The following is a 26,359-nucleotide window of genomic DNA, read 5'->3' as shown; positions in this document are numbered from 1 at the left end:
TCATAGGCCAAACTTTTGTTAGAGCAGCACAGCAGAAGGGGGGGGGGGGGGGGAAAGGGTTGTGTGTGGGTTTTTTTGTGTTTTTTTTTTTTCTTTTTTTTTTTTAAGTACTTTTTAAAGTAAGTGCAAGACTATTCTCAGTATGACAACACATGCATCTTGCTGCATCTTAAAATATTTTTTTGGCCCATTATTACTACATATGTCTTGCTTTCTAACTATTTACCACAGGACCTTTATCACATAATGACATACACATGGCAACATCCCCCCACCCCCCTAGTAGTGGTTATTTCAAAGATAATTGTCTCATTAAGAGATATTTCAAGCATCAGTGGGTGTTTACACTCTCCTTTTGATGCAGACATGTTAACTGCTACCAGCTTCAACAAAGATAGGCATAAGCATCAAGTGATTACATCCTCCTGGGCTCTATTTATCCAAAATGCCAACATGACCCTAAGCTGATTTATGAAGAGCATCACCAGCAGGTCAAGGAAAGTGAGACTTCATCCTGCCCTTCTGCTCAGCACTGGGGAGGCCACACCTGGAGTGCTGGGCTCCCTAGTACAAGCCAGACATGGGTGCACTGGAACGAGTCCAGCCAAGGGCCATGAAGATGATGAACAGGAGAGGCGGCCGAGAGCTGAGACTGTTTAGCTAGATGAAGAGGTAGCTCAAGGAGCATCTCGATGTATATAAATATGTGATGGAGAGAAGCGAAGACAACAGCCAAGGCTTTTCTCAGAGCTGCCCACTGAAAGGGCATTAGGCAAATAGAAGAAATTTCATACAAACATTAAGAAAATACTTCAACTGTGGACTCTTTTTTCTAGGACAGACCCGAACCTCAACTGGATTATGTCCTGGGCAACCTGCTCTATCTCATCCTGCTTCAAACAGGGTGGCGGGACTAGATGATCTCCAGAGGTCTCTGCCAACGTCAGTGATTCCGTGACAATTCTTTCAATTGTGGTGCTAGTTACAATGACAACACTACTTTCAAAAATTCAAGCCTGAGAATCCAGAACATCAGACTGCAGCCATATACATTTTAACTCCTCTCTGCCAGGGAAGTGGATTTTGATAGCATATGCAGATATTCAGAAGTGAGAGGGCGCAACAGAAAAGGATGATATTCCCAGATGATGAATTACACATTTATCTTCACAAGAGAAAATTAAGGATTTGGAGTGCAGCAGCTGTAGCAGAAGAGGAGAATTCATCGCTATCTTTTCCTTTTCTTTCCCTTTCCCAAATGAAACAGTAAGACAACTCTGGACAGCCTTGGGCAGCTGGTAATTCAGGATATAGAACACTATTAATGAAGCCTAGAAATAGATTAAAAAAAGCAAAGAAACAAGGCAAAGAGGATTGCATCTATGAATATCTGTGCTTTGGCTCTTAAGAATTAACTACAACATAAGATTCTTAGGAGAAACAGCTTCTGCTTCAATTGGCCTTTTTATGACTTCAACAATACAATTACATTAGGTTTAACTGTGATTAATTTTATTACTGGAACAGGTTCCTAACAAAATTGATGCAATTACACTGAACTAAATAGTACCTGAACCAGTTTAATAGCTACTGGGGATCTGGCACCAGAATTTCAGCCACAGTAAAGACAGTGTATTTTTGGCTTTCCTTATGCTGAAAGAAAAATTGCATTGTGTATGTAAGTGACAGCAAGGACACTTAAACTGAAGACATTTACTAAACCAGTGGGCACACGAGCGTCAATGTACGGGCAGAGCACTGCTTCAATTGATCTTCTCTGACAAGTGTTTTATGTTCTTACGCTATGGGCATGTCCCTTTTTAGGGGAGAGGGGTGTTGGAGAGGGAGGGGAGAGACAGGGACAGAGGGATCCACCTCTGGCTTAGTGTCAGGAGTGCTATCACAGTAAGACCTCATGCTTTTAAAAGTCTAAAGCTCAGAAGTCAAGAATACTGTACTGCAAATTAAGAACAACTGTTTCTCATAAGCATGGGTTCAACAAGTCTTTATACTGTGAAAAAGAGTAGGAAGAAGGAACATTTACACTAGCAAGCAATAGAAAACCTGGAAGTCTCAAGAACAGAAGTACAGACAAGATGACAGTAGTTAGGAATTGGAGAGCTGAAAAGGCCAATTAATAAAGACTATTTCAAAGTAACATTGTCAAGTGTTTAAATGGGCTGCTAGTAACGTTCCTCATTAAGAGAACATTTTACATACCAAATCAATACAAGTAATCTGAAACTTTAATACGCATGTAGTGTAATTATGATTTCATATGCTGTTGTGAGTCCATCGTGAACATGATGAAGTCAGCATTCTATCAGCATTAAGGTGAAATCAGAATTTCTCCAAGATCAGAGAACCTATAGATTTGGTTAGCATACACAGACAGAAAACTTCTATATCCAGTTTCCAGTTGGCTTCCCTTGACTAACACAGATGTAAAACATAAAACAAACAAACCCCACCCCCACCCAAAAAAAAAAATCCTACACCAACTGCAGAGGTGGTGAGCTACATATCATTTTGGACAGATAGAGCCTTACCTAAACTGAGACAACTTTCAGCATGGAGAAAAAAAAAAGAAGAAAATCATTATTTGTATGAAACATGTATTGCAAAATTAAACTGGGATTCAACAGTCTGCAACATCCACAGCTATATAGTATTAAAAAAAGTGTGGTTCTTGTTCCATTCAAGTAAAACTACAACAAGATATAGCAGTTTAAAAGAAAATAATCTTAGAAGCAGCAAGTTACAATTCTTTCTGTAATACCACACCATTTTCATTAACTTGAAGCATTTTCAAGATGTCAAAGACATCAAAATAGTAATTTCAAGTGGCTTTTTTGATATTAGTTTTTGAATGGGTCCAGCCCGGGTCTGCAACCTGTACAGACATGCAAAACAGGAGGAATTCACAATTATTAAGAACAGACATTGGAACATGCCAGTTATAAAATGACAAAGCAAAGAAAATACCTTCAAATTGTCAACAAACATGGGCTACTGACCGCTGAAGGGCATTTAATATTTTACATTAAAAGGAAAGTTGGAAAAAAACCACAACACCAAAAACAACCTTCCAAACCACCAACAGCAGGGTCATCACATACAAAGTTCTCTACAAGCTTGGCAATTTCTATATCGCCCTTAATATACAGGCTTATATCTTCTCCACAAGATACCAAACTACTAACAATTTTGGTTTTATTTAAATGCCTTTTATTTTAAAAATTATACTGAAAGTCTGTTTCAGTGATGAAAAAACTACTAATGCACCCTTTCAGAACAGAGACGTGTGCATACAGAAGTCAGTACAGGTGCTTTTTCTGCTATCTTCAGGAAAGCAAAGAATGTATTTTTAAGAAAAAACTTATCAGCAGCAGCCTGTTCTGTCATGAAATCAAAAACAGTTTCACAGTTGAAAAAATTACTGGTTTTAAAAATTTGTGTGTCACTAAATTACCATGTCCTAATGCTCTGTAATAAAACACAAGGCCCAGTCCTGGGCTCCTTGCTTTGGTATTTTGCAGGAACAAAGTTTTGCAGGAACAAGGCGTTCAGATTCAATTCAAGCTCAAAATAAGCTACTTAGTGTTTTGCGCAGCTGATTCTCAGAATAAACGGAACATTTTCTACTCTCCATGAAGTGGGAATGGTTAAAAAAATAAAAATCCAAATTCAAAGCAACTCTGTAAAAACCTAGAGCTCAGATACAGGTGCTTTCAGTGTCTGTAAGCAGATTTTTTCCTGATATTGAGTACAGGTGACATCCTCTCATTTACACCAATGTAGTAAATAGTACCGCCACTGTCTACAGTGCAGTTACATCAGTGCAACACTGGTGTAACAGGATAAAGTAATTGGAGTTGAACACTCTGAAGATGAAAAAAGGCTTTTTTTTTTCCTGAAGCACTGGCAGAATGTTTTGCAAATGCTCATCCTGGTTACAGTAAGAACAACTACTTCAAGCTCATGAGCTTCTTCCTACTTCTCTTTTTATTCAAAGGCTATAATTATCCCAAATCATATTATGTCTGTATCACTATGATGTTTCCTTTCTTTTACTATTTGGCATTTATAAAATTTTCTACAGCTTGTGCACAGCATTTAGTTGCAGTAACTTTTGGAAACATAGCCTGATTCCTCACACCTTTATTTGCACAAAAAAGGTGCAGAACACTATGCTTGAACTGAGAGACATTTATACTCATATTTACAGAAGTAAATGGCTAGAAAGGGGCAAAAAGTACACAGGACACTGGGCTCATAACATCCAAGAAATCCGAGTTGAACTTTTCATCCAGGCTGGAAAAGGCTGACAGTCTCTTAGATAAACGAGGTAAAGCATTGTTTCAATACCAGATAAATAATGTAATATAGCACCCAATGTGGCATTTGTGCAACAGTTTTACTCAGTTAAATTAAGTTACAGCCAACAGGCTTTCAGATTGTGAACTAAATTTAAATTGAAACTAAGCCATATTTTAGAAGAGCTAAATCATTAGTGTTGACTGCAAAGTAATACATACAAGGGTATTATTATATAACAGGAGTTAAAATATTTGTATGAACAAAGGAATATGTAACAGTCTAAAAGAGTAATGGGCAGTCTATTGGAGTACTCCAAAAGTATTTAATAGAGCTAAGGAAATAAAACTTCACATTCCCTATACTATTCTTGGAACTTCTGTAGTTTTCACAAAAACAGGTTTCCCTCCACAGCATCAAGTATCCGTGTGTGCAGTAATCAACTGCAGGATCTTGACTATGAAAGTGTCTTGAAAGACCAAAGTCTTGGCTTTACAATCCCCAAAGTCTTTCATAATGTAATTGATTGCACATTTTTAATATACTACAATTTGCTAAATGAAGCCAACCACTCCTTACCTCATCAGTACAGCCTGCACAAAGTACAGTTTATTTATATATTTATATTCTAATCTAACACCAACTGTCAGCATATTTTATATTACACATGGTATTGCACTTTCTGAGTGGCACCTCGGTGCGCATTTGCAATTGAACAAGCTGAACCCCTGAAAGCTCCAGACCTTTGGAATTCTCTCCAAGTGCTACCAACCTAGCAAGTTTAGAATGTTAGGGTTAACCTCACCCTCAGAATCATGGGCTTCACCAATTAAAAATCCTGTTTTATTATTAGAAAAAAGTCCTACCTGAAATTGTGCATAAGGGCAATCTGAAATCCTTGGTACTCTGAGCAGTTTCAAAAAGTGGTGCCAATTTAATGGATTGCACACATTGTAATTGTGTTAGAGGACAACAACTACATTTACAAATATACATTACACGCACACAATACAGACAAAGCTATAAAATGTTTGGTAACTCCACATGCTTTGAGCTAGCCAACGTATCTGCTGTATGTTGAGCTGCTTATTATTTATCATATTGAAAATCTAAATTGCTATTTCTGATGTATCTGTTACTGGATTAAACAACCACTTCCAAAGGAGGAAGAAAGAGGAGAAATGGTGGACCCAAAGACTGAGGGTTTAAATGTACGTTCCTTGAATAGCCAGCATATCACTGCAGTAATGTGAAGAGCGATACCCAAAAATTTTTTGAAGACACTCAGGCCAAGTTCACCTCTGGCGTTAGTGGGGGTGTCTCCCACTACTTCAATGGTACTTGTGTCCTCTTTCACCAGGGTTGAATTTGGTCCTAGGAGTTTATCTGGTCACCTTCAGTGACGTTAATGGAAACGGGAGTCTTGGACAGATAGAACTGGGCTGCAAAATTAAAAGAGTGAATATTGGACAAATCATGTAAATAAAGAATATATATTAATAATAGTTCCTATTATATAAATAGCCTTTATAAAAAAATAATCTTTCAATAATTTTAATAACTCACCTTTCTTTAGGTTCTGGAAAACATGTATGAAAAAAATCTATTCAGTTCAAGTTAGATTAAAGCAAACCTAAGATGAACACTACAACTCTCCGTTGCACTAAACCCAATTCTGACCATTCAATTTCCAGGTTAGTCAGTTTTTGGGGATGATAGGGAGTTTTTGTGAACGTGTGAATTGCACCCCTAGAAATACTGAGCAGAAGAAGCACCATACTGAATGGGCCTATTTCCTACTGCTTTCAGAAACTTTGCAGGTGACGGACCCAGAAATCAAAGGGTCATCTAAACCCCGTAAGTGTTAATGCCTCTGAGCACATTTAAAAGGCACTGTCCTCTCACTAACGTTTTTAGATCTTGGAGCCTAGAACTCCTTCCCTTCAAACTATGCTGCATTTAAATATTAACTATCACTCGAATTCTCTTTCCGCTCTTCTCAATCCAGCATAGTCTCTATCTGCTGTACCACGTCTAAGGTAATGTGTGATGGACTATGTTCATGCTAGCATTATTTTCTTCTTCCTTCTAATTTATCCTATCACATGAAAAAAGGAAACATTCTTCCAAGTTCACCTTTTTGGGCTTAAGGCATAACATGAAGTCACACATCATACTAAAGCTTAATTCCTTAAGTGTACAATTTTAGTGCTATCTGAAACCCTGTTTTACATTATTTTGATAGTTGTCTGAACAGTTCATCTCTCTTCTTGCCATAAATGTTAATGTTGTTCATGGTTTGTGCAATTCCTATGCAACCAGTCTTTGCTGCTAATGGGTATTAACAGTGCAGTACCCACAAAGCGGGCTATCAGTTCTTGTTTGCTTTGCTTTCATTTCAGTTCAAAGCATGTTGCTTTATTGTGTGGAAGATCCAGTCCATTTTTGTTGTCCAGCCACCATGGTGAGCATCATTCATTTGCTTCATGAAATACTCAAGAGCTTCCTGCTCCGTTTTGTCCAATGCAAGGGTCTTTCTAATGTATGCAATATCATCAAAGGACTGCAGTTCTGGCATTCCTGAGCCAAGCATCATGGAGAAAAGATTTATGAAGAGATTGGCATGCTGCCGAATTGCTAGGTAAGCCTTATAACACATCTCCTGAAACCTGGAAGAGACAGAGGGAAAAAAAACAAAGCTCAGCGTACTGCTCAGCGTATTCCCCTATTAGATGCATGTTACTTCACCTCCACAACAGTTTTCAGGTAACTGGTCACTAAAAAGTAGACAGTCTTAGTGTCGTAAGAACACCATAATATTGCTGAGAAAATACACTCATCTTCCTAGCCAGGTTATCTTCATTTCTGTAAGAATTAGCAGTGGTCAGACTAACACAACAACCAAAATGAAGACAGGCTTTCTAGCCTTAAACCTCATTTGCAATTTGTGCAAGTATTCAACCCAAGTTTAGGGGAGTTCACAGAGTTGTTTTAGTCATTGCTACCGACATTTCAGATTTCAAAGCACGTTTCCTGATGTGCTTTCCTGGTTACCCTGAAGATGCACTTCTCTTCTGTAGTTTTATGAGGGCAGTAGCTATTGCTCCTTAAATACTCTGGAGAGTGTACTGGAGAGACTGAGGCATTTTGCTGTATCACAACATTAGGTGAGGAATGCCTGTTTATGCTGAAATCACCACTTTTAGTCAGGCTAAGAAAAAAAAATGAAAAAAGCTTCACCGCAGCATTCAGATATAGCATAATTTATAACCTCTCTTCTTCCCCCATCCCCAATGAAGTTAACATTAAAACCGAAACCTCTCAAAGACTCAACCTCCGAAAAGACAGATATTAAAATTATTACAGCAACAGAATTTATATATGTTTTATTATTTTAATGTTCTCCTTTCTTAGCAGGTTCTGCAGAATGTCACAAATTACACAGGCTATCTGAAAAGCCGGTATCACAGCAGCTATAGGAGAGAATATTGCTGAGTGACCAGCAAGGCTCTAATGCGCCTTACACCTGACACTTAAGAGTTCTCATTTTTTTCAGTTATGCAATCCTAAGAAGATTTTAAATAAATATTAAGGATGCTAAATAAAAAGGAAATTTCAGGTATTAAAATTTTTCTTTGTTCACATGTGTGCTGAGCCTGCAAAGCTGAAGTAAGGTTTCGTGAACCAAAAGCCATGTAAACACTAAGATCACCTACTGATTTACCCATTGATAGCTAATCTTCAACTTAAGAATTAGAGCATACCCACTGCAAGCTAATTAAAATACTCCTTTTCAGTTAAAAGGTCTAATTATTAGAGGTCACCAGCAGTGAAGTGCTTTTCAGGTACAAAATACTCTAGAACTTAAAACACTTCAAATAGGCTCACCTTTCAAACTCCCTTGTTTTAGTACATTCTTGGGCTCCTTTACTAATCACTATTAAAAAGTCCTGTGTTAAGACAAATGGCACACGCTCTCTTTTATAACCAAATTTCTTCTTCTTGTGATCAAGGAAGTGCCCAAAGTCAATGTGAAACAGCTTGGAAAGAGAGAAAGGTTTTTTAAGGTTAGTATTTTCTTGTTTAAATAATGTCATAGTAAAATGATCATACAGTTCAGAGGGATTTTATTTTTTTACAAAAAACAAACTTGTATCAAAGTGAGAGATTATGCTTTTAGGAAAAACCCCACATCTTACTTGTCCATCATCTTTTACCATGATGTTACTATTGTGGCGATCACCAATGCCCAGAATAAAGGTAGCAACACAGTAGCCGGCACAAGAACGTGTAAACAAGTCAATAGCTGCATCATACCTATGGAAAACAAAGAAAGGAGATACTTTCCTACAGATATTCTAACACCACAGAAGTGCTGATTTTCTTTCTTTTTTTTTCTCCATTAGGGAAGAGCCAACTTCTATTTTCTCTCAATGAAGCAGAGTTCCTGGACTTTATCACTTTATCAAATTAAGGAAGAAATTCAGCATACTTTAAAACCAGTTGTACTTAAAACTAGATCACAGAATTAGCTATTGAAGTGACTATCCCTCTTTTGAAGGCCAGACATTTTAATTTTGATGAGCTACTGTTAAAATACAGACTTAAGCCATATCGTCACAGTTCTACCCCCAACTTACACTCTACTGCGGAGAAGTCACACAACCGCCTAAACTCATGAAAAGCACCACAAGCAGGAGTACTAGGCAAATGAGGGTAGAAAAAACACCAGATGGACATGGTTTCCCATTAGTTCTCTTGAAGTTCCCATCACAAAGAGCAAGAAAAACAAGCAACAGGAAATCTCACATTTCTCCTTTGTTCTTGTCCTTGAGCCACTGATGCAATGTATGGCTGTTGAACTGCAATGCTCCTTTCAAACCTCCTTTACACTGAATCTGCATGATGGTATGAGAGCTTCTCACTACCTCAATGAGCCCCACACAGTCACCAATAGACAAACAACCATAAGGCAACATCCTGAAAGACAAAGACGGTTGGTTTTTGTTTGGTTTTTTTTTTTTGGTTGTTTTAAACAGAGTTAACTTTTGGGACAGCAAGCAACAGATATATTGTTAATAACCCTTATTAGGTAAGTGTCATCTGTTAATCTGTTTATGAAAAACTGTTTTAATGTTTTATAGGGGTACTGTCACTAGTCTTGTGGAAAAAAGTGTACCAGATATTTGTACAGTAACATGCCAGCCACTGTATCCACCAATGTCAATCTTCAGGTTTGTATCAGGACAAAAGGTTAAGGCAAAGTTTTATTCACACATTTTTGGAGGCCTGGGGGAATACAATGGAAAAATCCTTAAAAGGTGTTCAGCATGATTTAAAAAAAAAAATCTATTCAACTGTATTCAGAGTGAAGTATTAGAGAGATTCTAAGCATTCAAAAAACAAATGTCAGGATCTCACGGGTTAATGTAAACAAGCAGCAGGTAACGCTTTGTATGTAATACCAGCATGGGACCTTCAAAACAAGTTTCTAAGTAGTACCTGAACATATTACAAAATTGTAACTGGAATCTACATTCAGCAACAGTACAATTTATCCAGATGTTTATTCACGGACTTTTTAAAGATCATCATAAATAATTTTTTCTTTGCAATAAAGTGCAACTCAAAGGATAATCTCAGTAGCCTATTTTTCTCTTTACAAGTAGAAGAAATTAATTCCTCTGCCTCCCTTTTCCTTCAGAGGCCTCTTCCCTCGCTCTCCTCCAGTCTGTATTTCTTCTGTTGTGTTCAAAACATTTTATCTGAGAAAACCCAAGTCAAAACCAGTCTTTTATTCAAAGACTGAAAGGACATTGCCGTATTTAACATCCTCTGTTAAAAGATGGAGGAGAGAGGGTCGTGTACCTTTAAAAGCTGCCCTCTTCTCTCCTGAAGTTTCCTTTTTGGAGCCAAAGTGTCACACCTACAGAGTAAACCAGCCTTCTAGGGACACCGGAGAAATGTTTTTTGTAATGGCATGGTAAAAAAAAAAAAAAAAAAAAACAAAAAAAACAAACAACCAGAGAAGACAATCATGGCTTTGTATTAGACCTGAGAATCTATGGAACACCAGTGCAACGTGAGGCCAGTGGCAGAGCTGACTGTTGGTGTTGCTGCGGAGGTGGACTTCTCTTGATTACAGCACTTTATTTGCAGGTACTAAAAATGTATTTAATATCTATCTACACTTGTCTTTTTAGATAAAAGTCTTGATTTGGAGGTCAAAGAAAAGCAGTGAGACTCATCTATTTTCTTAAGGATGTGGCATAAACTTTGGACTGTTGGATTTTCTGTACCACAGAGACACACAGTTTAGTGGCCTTAGTGGGATGAGTTACAATTTTCTCGATCCTCAAAAGATTTTTTTTCTGTACCCACAGACTACTTAGAGGTGGCGAAGCTGCATGCGTATCAGACCGGCTAATATCTACTCTGTGTATTGAAATGAAGATACCAACAACAGAGTCATCACTCAATAGGGCTGCAGGTTTGGCAACTTGTTAAAGCAAATCCTAGACACAGTCAGCAGACCTCAGTGTGGCTGCTGTGTGTTAGCTCTTGTATCCGTTCCTGGTATGTAGATCCCTTGTACCCACTGAATGAGTCTTAAGTATTTTTCTAATATGATCTGATCTTAACAGAATACAGTAGTTCAGCTAACTGAAGGTCATTAAAAAATAAAAAAGTTATAACATGTACAAACATGCCTATTTATAGCATTTCATTTGTTACCCTTGGGAAAACAGAAGCAATCTCTGGTAACTGTAGCAAACCACCGCTAAAACCATTAAGAACAGTATTGCTTGAGAATGACCTCTAATGCTTACCTTAGATCAAGACCCTGATTTTGCCAGATGTTTTCCATAATTCTAATTATCTGAAGTGTCAGCATGTCCTGACGCAAGTCTGGAATAGTCAAATACACAAAGATTGCAAATTTCGTAACATCAGAATATTGTTACATCTTATTTTACTTTTCCCCCAAAAAGTATGTCTAAAGGAAGTGAGGCTTGTATAGTTTAGTGTAGGTTTTGTTCTCTCAATAGAGAAAAGCAGGTTTTAAATGGTTGAGAATATAGCTCTGTAGCGTAGGCAATTTCAAAGATGTTTGAAAATGTGCACTAAAACCATGACAATGGAATTACAGATTACACATCCATAATATCTAGAAGGCATTTTCAATTAAAAAAACCCAAAGTATTAAATAGTATTATATTTCACCTCAAACTGATCATCTCTGAACATTCAAGATTTGTACATGACAAATGCTTATTTGTGCATGCTTAATATTTGCTGAGCAAAGCAGTTTTCCAGAAAAAATTTTTAACATATGTATTTTATATGCTTAGAAAAAATCCTAAACAGTAGGTTATGTAAACAAACAGATATGCAGCTTTTGGATTACATTTCCTTACCATCTCCATTTTTAAAGATTATCTCATTGTTCTGAAATAACAATTCAGACATAATATCTGGGTTTTCCCAGTTCAACCACAGCGGTCTTTTTGCAGATGACATTATCCTGCACTCCTCAAGCCTATAAAAGAGTTAAGATTTCTATGAAATAGGCACAATTTGATTCTCATACCATGTTTCTATAATACAATTAAGTTCTCCCTGTTTTCTTTGAACTAGTACAAATTAAAGATGCATGGGTAACTGACAATCAACCACTTTTACTTTCAGCTTCAAGCTTAAATTACTAAGTGCAATGTCAACCATTTGCCAAGCCCAACAGAAGAGCTGGCTACATTGTAAGTTTTCCTTTGGCAGTCTGTGCTCCCTATAAATGGAAAGAGGACTGCAGTTCCTGTCACCTTAAAGGAACAGCTAACTGTTGTTTCTTAATTTGCTAAACCGTTAGATTGAAACTACTTCACTCTTCATGAATTATTCTGCTACAGTTTTATTCAGTTAACTTTGAAGATGCAAACATTTATCATTAACATTGTTAGTGTTAACATTACTAAGCATTTACTTAATTATCTAGACAAATTTCAAAACCAAGACAATACCGAAGATTTCCCAGTTGATGCGCAGGATTAAGAGGAGAGATAAAACCTTGTAAAGCATCCATAAAATCTGGCCGTCTCATTTGTTCAACAAGAAACTTCATCTGTACCTGATAAACAATCACATTCAGGTTTTGATAACACTATTTACATGTAAATAAAGGTAACTATCAGATTTTAGCTTTGATTTTAAAGCATGGTTTTGCATAGTTGTAACATAAGCAACTCTGCTTAGCCACATGGTACAGAAATCAAACCCCTTAACTTTAGTTCCATTGCCTTAAGAGGTAGATAATGGCAACGTACACAGAAAATATTACAGCTTCTAGGATAACACACCATCTACCCAAGTTAGCATTAATACTTTTCTAGTTAATCAAATAAAGCACAGTTCTAAGTAATTCCTGTAACTCAACAGCAATATTTTTGCTATGTTGACAAGCTTAATAGTACCTTCTGGGTCTCATCTTTTTTTTCCTGCTTGAGAATGTCTGTGAGGTTAATCAACTTCTCCATAGCCTCCACCTGCCTGCTCAGATGCTTTAGGTACATTCCACACGCTCGACAATAGGACTCCAGAAGTAAACCAAACCTCTGACTTACAGTTTTATTGTGCATTTCAGACCTACACAGAGAGGAAGAACAGTTACAGCTTAAAAGACAAGGCCACTTTGAAGCACTAAGTTTAGTAAACTACTACTTGTTGGAGAGTGGCTAACATACCATCAATTAACCCCTTGTTTGCTCTACAGTAACCAGAACTGAAGCACTAAGAACAAAGCTATACCTGTAACGTCTTTCTGAGGGCTACTTATGGATCTTTCTTTTCAGGTAAAGAACTTGCACTGACCTCCCACAAACCTCAGTTTGACTGAATTGACCAGTACCTTTCACAGCTAATTCAGCAGAGCGTATTTTTCCCCACTCCTCCTTGCTCCAGCCCTGTCCTTTCCTATCCCTTGCCTTTATTCGAAACCCATGCTCCCCAGAAACTCTGTAGTAAACCTTTCAGTTCAAGTTCCAGATTTCCTTGCTGACAGCAAATCTAACCCGTTTCATTTTCTCCTTGTCTCATTCAGCCAACCTCAGGCTGTGGCCCCTCTATAGCTTCCTTGTTCCTACCTACTCCCAGTCTTCACATAGTCCTAAAATATATCCCCTCAAACAAGTGAATCAGGCAATTATTCTGTTTTCCTTGATGATTACCAATGGAAGTAGAAAACTGAAAGCACAGAGATTCCTTGCTTCTAGCTGTGTCTGATCACACCATCACAGAACAGCATTTTTAGGTGAGACCTAGCTACAATCCAGTATGCTGTAGGATGATCTATGCTTAGCCTCCTCAACACCAGGAATTACAAAAGCCCATGCTGTATTTAGTAAGGAAGAACACTGAGATGTTTGGGCTATCAATTACTATAAAGTCTTTAATAAGCACATATGAACAGTTAGTTTTCAAAGGCTTATCTGGTCAAATTGGGTGGCTTTCTTTGGGCTTCAACTATTTGTAAAATATTCTGAAAGAGATTGGTGGGGGATCTGGCATGAAAAAAATAAAGTTCAAAGGAGAAACCTATCAAAGTTGTAAACAGCTAACAATATGGGAGGCTTCGAGCAATCTCAGGCTACCCTGTTTTTAGAATAGTTACCGTTAGGCAATAAGTACAAGACTAAGTATTATTACTTAGCTTTTAAAACTGCAAGAATTGACTTTATTACCAAACTACGCATTCAAACTCTTAAGCAATGTAAACCAAACCATTTTAAGTAGTGATACTTTCCTAAAAAAGGACATGTAGTATGCCAAGCCTTTAAAACAACTAATGGTTTACAGGTAATAGGAATCCCACGACCCATTAACATGATATAAAGCTTACTTTAAATGCCAAAAGAAGAAGTGTCCTATCCTTTGATTGGTCAGTGCCTTCTTGAGTAAAAATCTCACAAGCTGATTATCTAAATATTGTTCATATTTCAGAACCTAGTTAAGGATAAAGAAAAAGACACCAAGTGGCTATAGTTATTCTTTCTATGAACAATATACAGATTAAAGGCAGTTAAATAAAAAGCAATCTATGCTTTCAATTATTTTCTGTAGAATGACTGATCCTTAGTATTAATACATGCGTGTATTCAGATTTGAACAACATGTACTAGCAGTGCATTGGCTGCCTCTATTTCAGAAACTTAGCACCTGATACTTACTTTACTGTTACCAAACATTTTAGCCTCATCTTGCTCAAATTTTTGAGTAGATGTTTGTGCTTATACTTTCTTTCCTTTATGTTAGGACAGCTGAAATGGTTGCCTGTTCCAGTTGGTAGAACAGTTCTGCATCTCTGCAAAATTTTGGCATTTATTATCAACAAGCAAAACCACAGCACTACAGAAAGTGAACTACATCTCGTCTCCTCCTACTAATCTGCAAAGCAAACAGATACTGTTGATGACCTCTTTCATATAATCTTAATTTCTGTTATATTTTAAGCCTCTGATCATCCAATCTACACAAGACATTAAATGTACCGAAATATGTTATATACCTGTACTAGCTGGATTAAGTACTGAGACAGTTTGTCATCTGTCAAGTACTTCTCTAGACACCGAACTGCAAAAGCTCGCACCATTGGATCTGGATAATTACAGTCCAAAAGCTCCATTGCTTGCTCTGGCTTGATCGGAGGCCAATCTTTTACCAAACAGTACATCTGTGGACAAGAAGTCTAAGCATGTTACACATTTGCATTGATTAGGAAGAAGATGTAATACACAGCTCTGAGAAGGTACTGTCAGACACCAACTGCATCTAAATACGAACGGTTCACTTGCCAGTCCTCTCTCAACAAACAATCTGGTATTAGTTACCAGGTGACATTGTTATTTTATCCATTATAAAGAGAATGAAAACAAAACCTCATATATAATTGACAAATCAGCAACATAAAAGGAATTCTAGTAATGCCACCAAGAAGAAAAGACTCAGACTAAGCTAAAGAACAATAAGTATGGACCAAACTGATCCATCAAATGTAATGGCAACCTGAATCACCTAAGTTTTCATTCAATATATCATGCACACATAACACGTTTTTGACATCCAGAAGTTTACTTTAAATAGCCTCTTTTAAAGCTTCTTCAAAACTTAAAACTTCTTCAGTGCTATGTGTTACCTGGGCCACTTCATCTCTAGAATTCCATTTAACAGACAAAAGTAATTTGGGCAGAATTTCCGGAGTATTCACGCAATAGTGTCTGCAAAAGAAAAAGAAGTCTCGTATGTATAAAATATAATTTTTGCTTTGATAACTATCTACTATGTCCCTTCAGTCCTGCACTTTTTCTTCCTTTCTCAGGAAAATCCATTCAATACCATGAGGTGGTGTCAGGATCCATGCATAAAAGCAAGACTGCAGTAATGGGGAAAGAAAATGTAAACTAATTCAACAACTTAGTTTTCACCATGGGCTTATGAACCAAGGCATACAGTGCTGAATACTTTAAAAGCCTTTTCTAAAACATTAACCCCAGCAATACAAAATCAAGGGAGCAAGACCCAGGACACCCACAACAAAATCACCATGAGTGGCGTGAAGTCTTGACTGTGCCAACAGGGGGTTGTGTTTGGATTTTGTTTTTAAGTACCTGTGGCTCCAGAGGAAGTCCTTCTCTTGCTCAGTGATTTCAGACAAAGGATCTCGTGTGCATATGGCTCGCAGCTGCTCCTTGTCACTTTCTCTTAATTCATTATCTCTAGCTATTCTGTTACTCTGCAGAGAGAAAGTGGTCCATTAACCCTCCACACATTTCCTTCTGTAGTCATACAACATACATGAAGTATTTCAACAGCATAGCAACACCTATGTCATGCAAAGCTATCTTGTTTCCTTTTGTTGTTAACTGAGGACTTCAAATTTAAGAGAGAGAAAGACTAGGCCTTTGATTTCTACAACTGCTTTTAGTCACTACTGGGACAGTAAGAGGTACATTTCAACTATATCAATTGTGTGGAAATAGCAGCATTTGACATCTGATGAAAAACATCATGCAGCACAAAATGAAACTGGTCATTTCTGTCTCCAGTTCTGAGATTGCTGAGAGCTGCTGAAAGGAGTGGAAAAGAATCAGAACTGAAAAGCATAATATGGGGTATGAAGCTAGGTAAATACAAGGTAGAACACTATAGGACCGCCTGAGCAACAGGAAGGCTGGAAAACATGAACCAGAATTAGTGTAAGATATTCCCCAGAGAGCACAGAACAGGTACACGCTGACATCAATTTTATCTAGTACTTCACTTATTTGAACCAACTTAGACCAACGGCAGAGGTATTGAAACTACTATTAGTTGATTCTTCACAGCTCACGTGCAAAGTTCAATTTTTGTCCCTATTTTACATTTCTTAGTTCACTTAGAAGTTGTGTCATTTTGTATATTGCTATGTGAAAAACACTGAGCTGTCAGCTATAGAATTGCACTGCAAGAAAAGAAATCTTAAGCAGCTTGTATTATTGCCTTCAGTATAAAGCACAACTGTAATACTCAAGTTTGACACCTAAGATGAAGCTATCCCAAAAATACTACAGTACAGGAGTTGAGCAGTGTTTTTATAGTGAACTCACATTTTCACATCTTTGTGATACCTACTACTACAAAAGAATAAGATCAACTCTTTTCCAAGTTCAAAATGTTCCAACTGTAAACCCACATTATTTTAACTCTTGTTCTGCTCCTTCCCTCGGCAATTTCTACTGAGCACATTTAACAACAAGCAAGAATGAACTGAGCCTTGTCTGCCAGATTTATTGATGGAAATTTTCAACTGATTGAACTAGTACTTCAAAACAGAAATACTTACATGTCTTTTACAGAAAGTTTTAAAACTAGCTTTAAACAAAAAAAAAAAAAAGCTTTGCAATCTAGCTTAAGGAAAAAAGCTGAAGAAAAAAACTACCTGAAATCTCCCTGTAGGAGATCAAGGTACCCCTTAAAAGGTGAACTGGTATTATTTCTAATAATATGCACAAATATAGGAACAGTTGTCAGGTTATACCACATGATACAACATCTACTTCAGACTAGAAGTTCTCTACTAAACATCTGTCTTCAATGACTTAAGTTGTGTTCTCACAATGGGTTCACTATTATCATATGGGACAAGAAATATTAAGGTACAAAACAATCAACTTACAAGCTTTTTAGTACCTTGCCCTTTTAGGAGAATGATAGTGTGAGATCTTAAGAGCCAGTGTGGTTGGTTGTTTTTTTTATTACCATTCTGAAGCACATGGACTAGACTTAAGTGGGGGGAAATTATTCAGGACTACTCTATGGGGCACAGGAAAATTTTTACAACACATACTTAAATATTATTGAAGTGGATACAGTGCAAGTAGCAAAGCCAGAGTAATTTTGTAAGGAGGTTAATGGATTATAAACGGACTTTATAATCACCCTGCTCCTGACATAAGATCAAGTAGTTCATATTGAACAAGCCATTAATCGTAAATATTCATCTTGATTCTGAAAGTCATCCTAAATAGTAAGTGAAAGTCAAAGAAGTATAAAATGTACCTGCATAGTGGGTCAGAAAGATCATAGTTTAGGTCAAGCCCAGAAGGAAAATGCATTTATCCTGTTGCGGTCAACACCAAAAACTTGAAATTCTATGAATTGTGGGACAGTAAATTAGATTTAATACTTGAAAATTCCTCCATATTCTAGATATTAATGGACCTATAAATGTTCTCTTATAAGTACGTATTAACTGATTTTAAATGCAGTATAATGCATTTCAAGGTTAAACAAAGAATTTATGCTCTTTGCATCATAAAGAAAAAACATTTTTATAGAAATCATAACTCAGTCACTGCTTTGCTGACTGACCATTTCAGACAAGCATTTTTTACCTGTTTCAGATATGGCCAATGCTACACAGTAATCTAGTATCCAATTTTTGAAAGAGTAACAACACATCACCTTTTATCTCCCTAAATATAGTTAGTATTAAAGACAGCTATATATATATGCATAGCACCTGAATATACGAAGTTTGGCTTCAGACCTGAAGACACCACATATTAATAGATAAAGGGGACAAATATAATGCCAAGAGGTAACTATGTTTCAAAGATGTTTCAAACTTACCAAGCATTTAATGAAATATGATTTAAGAAAGGATAAATAATAAGAGGACTTTGGCAGACAAGGAGGGTTGAAGGAAAAGCAGCATGAATGAGAAAGCGAGACCAAAGCAGTGATACATAGTTTGTCTCCCTGTCAGCTTAGTCATTGATTTAAATAGGCTTTCTCCATATTTAACTACTACAACCTTCTTCTATGACATTGTATGGGTTATCACAAAAAACCACAAGACACTAATTTGAGATTTTACAATTAAAAAAACCTGCAGTAGAAACACGAGTTGATTACTTTGTCACTGAAGTGAGAACTTACTCTTCTCGCCATTTTCTATTTTTGCCTACAAATGGATCAAAACAATGAGTTGAGCATTTATAAGAGCCCAGCTACAGGCTGTGTTATGGCAAAGTAATATTATTTACCAAGTAGTCAGCTGTCCTTAAACACTGCCTGCAGTGCTGAATCACAACATATACTATAAGCAGATACGCCACACTGATGGACTTCCTGTAGAGTATCAAGAGAAATCAAATGCTTACAACCCTTTGTTCAAGATACACTGATGTGGGACTTAACAAATACCACCAGAATTCCCAAACTGGAAGCTTACTAAAACCTACGTGCTTTTTGGCACAGTGAAACTCTCCACCCTGAGACTTCTTCACGCAGACCACAAAGCTCTCTTGGGGAAACTCAAGTCCTTGAGCCGGCCTCCAGAAGAAAATGTAAACCAAACCAACTAATTTCACAAACAGTCTTTAAATCAATAGCATTTTTAGCTTTACTGGTTTTCTTTTTTTTTTTCCCCTCCTTTTAGTTACTGAACAAGTGCTTTTAAGAAAAGCTCCAAACCTCACCAAAAAGCCAGTCATCAATGCACAGGTTCTCTTCATGGAAGAGGGGAGATAGAGGACTACGCTCATGTGTGTGCCAATCAATTCCCTTATGGCCATAACTAGCCCACTAGACAGTAAAGCGTTATAAGCACCTTTGGGTTACACAAGAAAAGCTACCTATAAACATGAAATTGCAATAAAGGAAAATAGTATCACTGAAGAAGAATTACAACTTACAAAAAATTAAAACTTTAAGTAGTTTAGACATCTGAATTAGCAATATAAAAATATCAGAAATGCCCTAACAGTTTGCACAGTAAGACAATTACTCTTCATACTAGTTTTGGTTGGCCAGTGAAATATCAGGACAGTTTACTGGTAATATAAAGGAAGGAGAATATGCTGTTTCACTTTGCTAAACAGAAAAAGTTGATTTCATGTTATTTATACAGAGTAAAATAAATAATTAAATCAGTAAACAATACTGTCATATTTTAATAGCTATTCTTCAAAGGGGAGTGTGCCTTACCAGCCCCGCGTAGCTGTAGTTAAACCCCAGTTCACGTGAGATAGTCCAATTGGCATGGTCTTCAATCACCGTCATATCTGGAAACTTTACAGGATTGCTAAACCAATCAAATTCCAGCTCTAAACATGGAGTTTCCTATGTAAAGGGAATTCAGTATCATTCAACTGAAAAAGTAATCTAATTAGAATACAGCATCATCTGAAAACGTATTCTTGAGGAAGGTGGCATGCAAATACTTACCTTATTCGGATTTGATCCAGTAACACCAATAGGATTCAACAAATCCTCCAGCCCATGAGGTACTGCCCAAAGATTCAAAGCCATTTTCCCAGATACAAGAGTGTCTGTATAATCAAACATGTTTATATTTCCCCAAGCTAACGGACAGTGCTCCTTAAAGAGATTAAAAGAATTTTTCAGTGTTATCTAATAATTACTGCAGAGTGAGTCAGGAGAAATAACATTTTCACCCTAGAGCAAGCTGTTACATTCCCAGATTAGCACAAAGCAGGCTGTGGAAGCTGTACCCCATTTCTCTATGAATGACTGTCCTGGCAACAATTTTGCAGAATAGTATCAAAATACTTGCAAACACATGCTAACATCTTCCCCACATTAAAATAACTCAATATGACAAAAAGAGTTTTTGAAAGACAGACTTTTTACCAAAGCCTGTAGTAACAGAAGAAGGGACAACAGTTTTAAGCTGAAAGACATTAAGTTTAGATTGGACATAAGAACTCTTTTTTTATAAGGGTGGCCAGATAGATACTGAACAGGTTGCCCAGGGAAGCTGTGGATGCCCCATCACTGGAAGTGTTCAAAGTCAGGTTGGGTGGGGCTTTGGAGCAACCTGGTCTAGTGGAAAGGTGTCCCTTCCAACGGCAGGGGGGCTGGACTAGATCATCTTTCAGGTCCCTGCCAACCCAAACCCTTCTATGATTCTAAGATTTGTTAGACAAATAACTATGTAGCACCTGTGACACATGCTCAAACCCAGAATGTAATGATGCTGGTAGCTAGAATCAGATTCCGCACAGATTCTTAAAAATTACTATCTTGCATCAAATGCTAAAGCAACTCAAATTTTATTTACTTTGAAAACCAGCTCTAAATTAAAAGTATAAATATTGCCCTTTTAAAATAAATAATTAAGTAACATATGGGTTTAGACACTTGAGTTTACAGGCACTTGCACCTTAAAATGCTAACACTGATCTTTGTCTGGCAAGACAGCACAGACATAATTTAGTGTTGAATGGATACGCTTTTTCAGTGTTTAATTTCTGACCATGAAAAATTAGTAGTCTGAATAATACACAAGAAAAAAGTCCTATTTGAACCAATTTCAAATCAAACATTGCACTAAGACTCACTGGCAGGAAAACATTTACCAAGTATCTTCCCAAACGTGACTTAAGTAGCTTACATTCATCAATGTATTAAAGCCATGAAGTATTTTACCTCTTTAGCACCCTTCCGGCCTTTAACAGAACAGATGGAAAGGCAGAGCCGAGCAGCACGTGGAAGATCAGGAATGTACATGTCATACAACAGCCATTCATTCCATCTGTAAGATTTAAAAAGCAGAATAAAACCAGGTTAAAGGAGAGCATGGACACAACTGCACTCAATCAACAGTTATACTAAAAAGCACTTTCTATATTCCTACCTAAACCATACCATGTGCATGAAGTATACACTTTCCTACTGAAGAAGGGTCCTTCCACATGTATTTCACCGCATCTACTCCTTTGGGGAATGGAAACTTCCCCAAACCACCTTCTAGCACCAACACTGTTTATAAAGTCACGCTAGGTTCTATTCCTGCCAACTAAGTAATAAGTTCATTCGCTTTCGCTCTTGCAAACCTACTGACTGCAACTGTCAGCATAGGTACAAGCCAAAGATAACGGATTTGCTTATGTGCTACACTGATGTAAGGTTTAGCTTGTGAAGTATTTTTTCCACTTCAGGGCAACAAAGCAAGCAGGGAAAAATGTGGGACAGTTTTCAGAACTCAACTAAATTTTAACTGCTGGAAAATAGAAAAGGATAATTACAAGATGGGAATGTAACTCAGAAATATAACACAAATCCAAAGCAATATTCCCAACTCTAGTATTATTCTATTTACCATAGTAATAAGAGCATAGATTGGTTCTACAGGAATATACTTTTTGTTTTCATGAACTTAGAGAAGTAGACTTTGTCTTTCTCTGCTGGTAGAGCTATGCTTCTGAAGAGGAACGCCTGAATAGTTTATTTTCCCAAGCAGATTGTCATGCCATTCTCAGTTGGAAGAGGCAGCAGCTTCTAAGGGCAGCATTAGCTTTTTCAATTTGTCTGTAGCTACTAAAAGCAGAGTTTTACCAAGAAGTAACTGTCCAAGCCCCCCTCAAAGGATAAGGAAATTGGCAGATAAATTTTAATTCCCTTTCCTTAGGTGTTCATCTCTCATAATACAGGTCTGTGTGATTATATCCATGTTTTCAAGCCATACCCTTCACCACCTTCCCAAGATTTTCTCTCTGAACAAGTTAAACTATCAGTCCAAGTGCAGCTATATTTGGGGCAACTCAGAGAGGCAGGCTGGTTTTCATCAGCTATGTATATTATTAGGCCCTCTAATTATAAAACCTGATCATATTAATAGAGAACATACAGACAAGAATAAAAGTTTCAAAATGTACTTAAAAGACATGAGGTCAGACAGAAAATGCAAGTTAAGCATTACTTCTGAACACACGCTTTGCTCCCAACCCTAGCAGATGCTGAAATTTCACACCTCTTCATTAGTCAGTTACAGGAACCTCTTTTAGATACTTATTCCAAATATGTTTATATATGCTCATATAAAACTTCTTTTTGCACTTTGAAGTTGATGTGATGCATTTTTCCAGATAATATTGATGGTAGGTCAAATCTCCTGAAAATAATCACCCCAGATCTGGCAGTCACTTCCATGTTAGCAAATGATACCCATCTCTCCACGCTCAGTGTTTCTGCTTTAGAGCACACCATGCAGCCTCACAGAAAAATTTGCAGGCTACACGACATCACATTGACTCATGCTGAAAGTGAAATCTGAACCTGCAACTGGAACGCCTGCTATTAAACCACAGTCAAAAACAGAGTTCACCCAGAGCTGTGCTGATTTCAGAGTATTAATGAGTAATTAATTTGGGATTTCAGAGGCAACTGTAAGTGTACACATAAAGATCTGTTCAGTAAAAAGAACTATACTATTGTATAAGAAAATACTTCTGTTTGAATTAAATTAATTCTATTTATCAATATACGGATATGTAAAAATAGTTTTAAAAACTTAAGGCAAGGAATTCCCAGCAAGAAGCTCTACCTGAAAAACAGCTAAGTTGAGCCTTTACTCCTTCAGCGCTATCATTTATGATGCCCTGGAAGTTAGGTTCTCTATAGTCATTCAAGTATTTAGCTTACCTGGGATTAGAACAAGGTACCCTTTGAGTATTCACATTGTCACACAAAGGTTCCCCTCCATGGTAGATACCTGTTCTAACATAGATCTGAAAACAATGTTGATATTAGCACTGTCTTTGAAATGTTACTACAATTTTTTTCACTTCTATCAACATACATTATGATTACAACATATTATCCTTTCATTTTCATCAAGTAAAAAACAAAACTGAAAACCAAACAGCCCCACCATTCCCAAAACCAAATTCATTGATGTCTGTAAGGTGTGAAGCACAGTATATAAGCATACCTTTTTCCTCATTAATTGTGAAACTAGTTCTTAAAAAATACAGTAATTAACTTGGAATGAACTAAAAACACCCTGGAGTTTATTCTCAGTTCCTCTTGTGCCAAGGTATAGTGAAAGAAAAGATCGAACAAATTCTGAGAAAGTTGGTAGAGCCAGGCTTGTCATAGGTCTTCAATGGGATTGAAGCCTACGTGCTTTTTCTCCTTGATCTCCCCAGGCCTCCCTTTTCAAAAACGAAAGACAGTAGCACACTATCCTGCATACTCTCATCAAAAATATTGTCATTTACTGTAATACATTCTTATAATTACTTAGAATATAGATAACACCACGGTTTTTGTTTTTCTGTCCATTACGAACTTTGCGGAAGTGAACTATGCAAACCAAGTCCTCCTGCTTGTATCAGGCAGAATATTTAGCTATATCCCACAGGTCACACTTAAGTAGTATACGTAAGTTTTCAGATGCTAAAACACAGCTATATTTTTTAGAATTGAATACTTAAATTTATATAACAGACTGGTCTAATTTTCTAACGTGTTAAATAACATTTTTTCCCCCCCCAACGTAAACACAGAACAGAAAACCTGGGAGGGAAACCGTGAGTTGCTGAAAACCACAGGTGACGCCACACAGCATTTGACTTACCTTGTCTATGTCTCTAATGTTCACATTTACATAGGTTGCACAGAGGATTCTTATTCTGAGAGCACTATTGATAGTCCAGAGGGATTTGGCTGTAGCTTCTCCATTCATGTAGGGTGTAGCTGTAGAGATACGCCTGGAATAAGACGGCATTGTAAAGGTGTCCAGTGGCAACTGGGTATACAGGCTTTCCTTAGCCATCAGCATCAGATTGGGCATGCGACCAAGCATTATACAGCTTCTTATATACTGCAAGAAAACAAAATTACAATTCACTATCTTTTCAAAGGTTACACTCTTGGTAATCTAGATAAACTCAGGACAACATAAAAGTGTATTTAAAGAGTTTATCACTGTCCCTGTACATAGACCCTTTGCAGTGTTTATAGTTACAACACCCAACAGTTTAAATACATTGTTGGGTAGGATCGCACAGTAGTGCTTCATACAGATTTTGAGATATGGATAGCATCTATAGCAATGGAAGCCTGAACCGAAGATAGAGAACAGAGCTGACAAAATGACAAGCGGGGTTTCTCGTAGCACTCCTTAGCTCTATCTGAGTGCAGCACAAAGGAGACTGCTTCCTGATTGCAGCTGTTCCTGGAAGCAGTTGAGCTGTTTTTGCATAGCAAGCTGCTTTACTAGCCTGCTGTGCAGACCTAGCACAGGTTGACTGATACTCCTAGTCACAGAGACAGCACAAAGCAAATGGCAGACACTCATTTTTTGCAGACACTATTTTTTGGTTCAGTTATACTACTACCTTCCAGTCAGCACCCATCCTGACAGACTTAGGTGTGAGGCTGTACTGTGTCCGGTCAGGATGAATGACGAGAATGTTTACGCTGGGAACAGTACCACAAAATACAATGCGTTAAGACAGGTCCAGCCTTTGAGAGTAATTAGCAAGCTCTTTTGTGGCACAGTAAAGGCATACCAGATACTTTCTGAAGAAACCACACTAGATCAAATAGGTCTAGCGTTTGATCTCAAGATGACTGTGCAAAATTATTCATGTATGCCTACACTTGTTCCCCAGCTCCCATAGAACAGAGCTGCTTTTCCCATTATTCAGGATCCCCCCCTCCCCCCTTATCTCTCCCATTGCTCTGGAGAGCAGATCGTCAACCATTTTAGATGAAGGAATGGAAGCAGTTTATTACAACAATACATTCCTCAAAGAGGAAGCAGCAGCAGCCTGTCAGGAAATCTACAGGGTAACATTTGTTGTTTGCTCCAGAGAGGGCTGCTCAGCTGCTCTTCTGTCAGCAGTTCTGTCTCACACTCACAGCACTAACAAAACCCAGGCAATGAAGGACAGCCAGCCACAAGGAAGACAATGATTTGTGTAGTGCTGCAAGTTTTTCACCTTTAAACAAAAAATTTAAAGACAAGTAACAGGAAAACAAATAAACTGTTTAGATTTTTTTCCAGCCCTAAAGGGGGAAGGGACAAGATTCATAGTAGCAATGGTTGTCTCAGTTTAGCATGGGATCCAACTTCCTTTTGTATTACATCAGCCCCATTCAAGCCTAACTCATTTCTTCCCATCAGAAATCTAGGATATTTCTCGAAGTACCTGCCACTTATTAGAGGTAAACTACTTCATTCAAAGAATAAAAACTACACTAGTGATATAAATTCTAGTTTAAATTACATTTTCTTCCCACCTCTCTTCTGAAGCACACACAGCAACAAATATGCACACTACATGCATGCATTAGCCAATTAGTTTAAAGACGCATATACTTCTACTGCCTATGTTTTAGATTAACAAAGCAGCAAGCCAGTCATGAAATTGATCACTTTTCTCCCTCACAAGTTTGGATTATTTTAATAATCCATTGTTACTCACCTTATACTGGCTCAGTGGGTATTTTTCTAGCAAGTATTCATCACAGCCACACACTTTCAAAATGTATTTGCCCTGGTACTCCAAGACGCAAAGTTTCAGTTGTTCAGATGACAACAACATGCTTCGTGTTTTCTTCCTAATTGCTTCAGCAATAACTTGCTCAGGCACATAGTCATGATTGATTTTTAAGGTGTATTTCTGCTTATCATTGTTTGGTGAGACTATTACCCATATCACCACTATAATTTGCCCTAGAATAAATGTAAAATTAT

At 37.3% G+C, this 26,359-nt stretch overlaps 1 protein-coding gene across 7 annotated transcripts in view; it reads right to left on the bottom strand.

Moving 5' to 3' along the window:
• Positions 1-111: 111 nt before the first annotated feature.
• The window catches only part of PIK3CA (phosphatidylinositol-4,5-bisphosphate 3-kinase catalytic subunit alpha), a 48,146-nt gene continuing 21,898 nt past the window's right edge, over positions 112-26,359 (bottom strand). For 4 of the 7 annotated variants that reach the window (XM_080410006.1, XM_080410008.1, XM_080410007.1 and 1 more), the window contains 18 exons: positions 26,088-26,338; positions 24,233-24,478; positions 23,296-23,381; positions 21,301-21,406; positions 20,077-20,229; positions 19,837-19,971; positions 15,975-16,099; positions 15,503-15,584; positions 14,876-15,040; positions 14,210-14,313; positions 12,786-12,957; positions 12,336-12,442; positions 11,736-11,857; positions 11,148-11,226; positions 9,127-9,297; positions 8,517-8,634; positions 8,206-8,357; positions 112-6,986 (listed from right to left, as the gene is read on the bottom strand). In XM_080410006.1, coding sequence (XP_080266132.1) covers positions 6,716-6,986; positions 8,206-8,357; positions 8,517-8,634; positions 9,127-9,297; positions 11,148-11,226; positions 11,736-11,857; positions 12,336-12,442; positions 12,786-12,957; positions 14,210-14,313; positions 14,876-15,040; positions 15,503-15,584; positions 15,975-16,099; positions 19,837-19,971; positions 20,077-20,229; positions 21,301-21,406; positions 23,296-23,381; positions 24,233-24,478; positions 26,088-26,338 — 2,645 coding nt within the window. In that variant the 3' untranslated portion in view covers positions 112-6,715. The remainder of the gene's footprint in view (positions 6,987-8,205; positions 8,358-8,516; positions 8,635-9,126; positions 9,298-11,147; positions 11,227-11,735; positions 11,858-12,335; positions 12,443-12,785; positions 12,958-14,209; positions 14,314-14,875; positions 15,041-15,502; positions 15,585-15,974; positions 16,100-19,836; positions 19,972-20,076; positions 20,230-21,300; positions 21,407-23,295; positions 23,382-24,232; positions 24,479-26,087; positions 26,339-26,359) is intronic. The other 3 variants (XR_013931772.1, XR_013931773.1, XR_013931771.1) reach the window with 3 other exon arrangements.

The sequence above is a fragment of the Falco punctatus genome (genome assembly GCF_963210335.1).
Source record: "Falco punctatus genome assembly, chromosome: 13".
Lineage (NCBI taxonomy): Eukaryota > Metazoa > Chordata > Aves > Falconiformes > Falconidae > Falco > Falco punctatus.
This window is presented reverse-complemented; position numbering and strand designations above follow the sequence as displayed.